General features: G+C 32.3%; 1 protein-coding gene across 1 annotated transcript; it reads right to left on the reverse strand.

Moving 5' to 3' along the window:
* Nucleotides 1–862: 862 nt before the first annotated feature.
* LOC133313773 (uncharacterized) lies at nt 863–1,783 on the reverse strand. The gene has a single exon (XM_061515185.1). It carries the CDS (start codon nt 1,690–1,692, stop codon nt 1,057–1,059), a length of 636 nt encoding a protein of 211 aa, XP_061371169.1. The 5' UTR covers nt 1,693–1,783; the 3' UTR covers nt 863–1,056.
* Nucleotides 1,784–3,873: the final 2,090 nt, after the last annotated feature.

Consider the following 3,873-nt stretch of genomic DNA (forward strand, 5'->3'; position numbering starts at 1 on the left):
GTTTTAATAAAATCAAAATTTAAATTTAAAATTACACCGAATAATATTACTATATTTATTTCAATATTATTCTATGGGTCAGATCATTTTATATTAATGTACTTCCGAAGCATTGGTTTTATTTTTATTACTCCAATTTTTTATATAAAAAATATTTAATACAAATGTATCAATCAACAACGGCCTTATTTTGACATATCAATGGCAGCCTTGATTGCAACTTACGAGTAGCACAGCCACGAGAACCACCATAAAGGCAGAAAGGACCAGTTCAGAGACAAGAAAGACTTACAGGTAAAACTTCAAAAATCATTGTATGAGTTTTCTTAATTATTATTTATCTTCTCATTTTATATTTTTATTTAGATTTTTGTTATCATTTATATTTCTGACTTAAATTTTCTTTATCACTTACTCCCTTCACTTAGAGAGGATAAATGATAAAGAAACTTTAAGTCAGAAGATAAATAATTTAAAATTTTAGAAAGAAAATAAATAATTATTAAAAAAATTAGAGGGATTTTTGAAGTTTTACGGAGTTAATAAATACAATATCCAACTCACCAACCTTGGAAAGCTGTACCTTAAATTTCTGCATTTAACCAAATGATGGACAAAACATAACGCTCTTGCTTTAGTCGCCTACTTTATTGTGCAAAGTTGAATTAGGTGCAAGCTTTATTGGGAACGGAGATATTCCTAACCACTATTCTCTCATTTCTCCCGTTTGGTACGAGGGATTATTTCAGATTCTTGGATAAAAAAAATTTCTACTCTACTAGATGTTACTGAGATTTTTGGATAAAAAAAATTATATTATTTTGATATTTTCCTTCCATTACCAACATTTGGAAACCCCAAATTACACAAAAAAAGAAGAGAGTTCAAAAGCACTAAAATTAAAGTTTAGTGAACTGAAACAAGATATTAATTAAAAACACAAAATACATCAATCAGATGATCTGGTCGTAGCACTAACTATGATGACACAGAGAGGGAAAAATATGTAGAAGGTGCTCGTGAGATATGGCTAGAAGCATATTAAGGTCCATTTTTTCATCTGTTCCAAAAGTTATGGTATGGTGACTCAAGAGTACTAGCCATTCTTTTTTGCAAGTTGAGATCTTTATAGAACTTGTTAATGAATTCCTCAGCTGCCATGTCCACTTTGCTATCCCCTTCGTCCTTTAACGGGAAGGGTGAGTCAGTTACTCGTAGTTGCCTCACAAGAGGGCTCTTCCCAAACCCAAACCCAGGTAATGTCACCGACGGGGAAGCTTCCACCTTCTCATTGTTCAACATCTCAAGCACCTTCTGAACTGCATTCAAGGTGGAAACGTCGTCGTATTGCTTTGACTTGGAGAATCGACTTAACTGATGGTGGTGGTGCTTGCGTTTATTGATGGCGGGGAGAGGGTTTGCAGGGCTATTGCTGCAGCTGAACTCATACTCTCGGGGAGAGATGAAGGAAAGGTGAGTGTCGTGGGAGTGGCAGGCGAAGGCGGCGAAGTGGTGGTGGAGCACGACGCTGTTGACTAAGGCCTTGCCGGCGAGTTTAACACGTTTGAGCATCCAATGGAACTCTACCATTATTTTGCTTTTGGCTATGCCTTTTCTCAACATGAAGAACAATACACGTACTATGTTCCATACCTTCTTTGCTGCCACTGGTGGGCTTGGCTCAATTTCCATTTTGTTACGAGTAACTCTGTCTTTGTTGTTTTTTTTTTTTCCCTCTCTTTAGAATGTGAGAGTGAGAGATATATAGAGAGAGAATAATCGATTGGAATGTTTTTTGGTCTGGAATGGGAGAGGAAGGGTTAGGAGGAGCTATTTAAAGCGGTGCAGTGCACTCTGCACTGTAATTATTATTATTATTTTTTTGGTAGAGTAATTATTATTAATTTAGTGAAGAAACTAATAGCAAATAGAATTATAGTTTCAACTGTACCAAAAAAAAAAAATTATAGTTTCAATTTTCAACTTTTATTATCTATGTAAGATGTAATATTTTACCGTGGTTGTTAACCGAATTCCATCTAACTAGAGGTCTATTTGGTTAACTATAGCGTAATTTATTATTATTAATTTATGATAAATGATTAAAAATGTATTTAATATAATTATCAAGAAATAAATAATTAACAACTTAGTTCAAATACGGATACATTTAAAGAAAGGTTATATCGGATTAATTATGGGGATTGGAGGTTCACGCGCTAGAAATGCTTCTGCATATTATAATGGATGAGAATGGTTGGAGTTATTTAAAACTGTCCCCTTGCTCTTTGTGCATAGCTGTAGCACCCTACCCCCAATCGTTCAATAATTGAAGAAATGATTTGGATGGTGCTCTACTCCTGCGGTCAAGGTTTACCATTTGCCTTGCAGACTAAGATAGTGTATAAAGCTCTGTATTAAAAAAAAGGAAAAAGAAAAAAAGATAGTGTATAAAGCATCTCAACCACGTAATCTTTACCCTCCTTTTTCATTTATATCTTTTTCCTCATCATTTCCTTTTTCATTTATATCTTTTTCTTCATCATTTGTTTAATCATTTCATTTTTCCTACATAAATTATCTGTAGTAAATTCAATACACATTGTTTTGGGATAGAAATTATGATATTTTTGTAATTTTAATTGATTTCAGAGTTATTATAGTCTTTATAATTATAATTTTTTAATATTTCAATCTCAAAACGACATCGTTTTGAAAATAAATGCACATAACTAACTACAGAAATATATTTCTGTTGTTTAATAATATAAAATTCCAGGAAAACGTGATAAACTGTGTTGAAAAACTAAATTACAGTTTTGCCCTTTAAAACAAAATAATTTTATTTATACATTTTTCATTTCCCAATTACGTTTAATTCTGTGAATGAGTTTTTTTTTTTTTTAAAAAAAAATCAAATTGTATTAAGTCGAATCAGAAGCAAGGATACCAAGAAGAAAAGAACGAGGATGTTAATTTCAAAATTCCCTTTACTGAGTGATGAACCCTTCGATTAATCTCCTTTACAACTCCTTGCAAAGGAAAAGCCAATAGATCGAAAAGAGCGACACACATCGTAGATATCTTTCAGCATAATGCCCCGATTTGAATCAGTTTCACCCGTCCAAAGACAAGTGATCGTCTTGCAATCCCTTTCAATACAATCATAAGAGAAGCATGATGGCTCCAGCCAATAAATTAAATACCCACCGTAGTACAAGACCGCTATTGATGCCAAATTACCAATATCACACTCGAAAGTATAACACCTTTAATATTAAATATCCCAACAAGACACTTTGCGAAAAATAAAAATCCCAATAAGACTTAACAAACTAAATTTCTTGCTCGTTCTGTATTTGTTGGTTATGTACCACTCGATTTTGATTAATATGACAAATAAATCATAGAAAAATGGGTCACGCAACATGTATTAGTATCACATGCTTGCAACTTGCAAGCCAATTAAAAGTGGAACACCTAGAAATGTCACGACAGAGTTGCAATCATGCATAAATAACAGCAATTACTTTGGACACATGACATTCTCGTGGAAGCCCGAATCAAAGATGAACCATACGCATATGAATTCGTGAAATTGTGTAAAATGATTGAAAACTTGCTCTTGTAGGGATCAAATTTAGCACATGATGAGTGATGCATTCAACTTTTATCACTAAATTAATTTTATTTGTATGTTATGTTTTTAAATTTATATCTATTATATATTATTATTATTATATAAATTTAATTCAACTACTTCGATCAATTATTAGTGGGTTGAGCTACTGAATCAATGACTTATTAATACTTTGACCGAAGATCAATCAAAGTTTGTAATACTTTTTTATTTTTTCTTTCTTTTTGATTAAT

Source organism: Gastrolobium bilobum, unplaced genomic scaffold (assembly GCF_033153095.1).
Source record: "Gastrolobium bilobum isolate Gb01-03AN ecotype WA unplaced genomic scaffold, APGP_CSIRO_Gbil_v1 utg15927, whole genome shotgun sequence".
Classification (NCBI taxonomy): Eukaryota; Viridiplantae; Streptophyta; class Magnoliopsida; order Fabales; family Fabaceae; genus Gastrolobium; species Gastrolobium bilobum.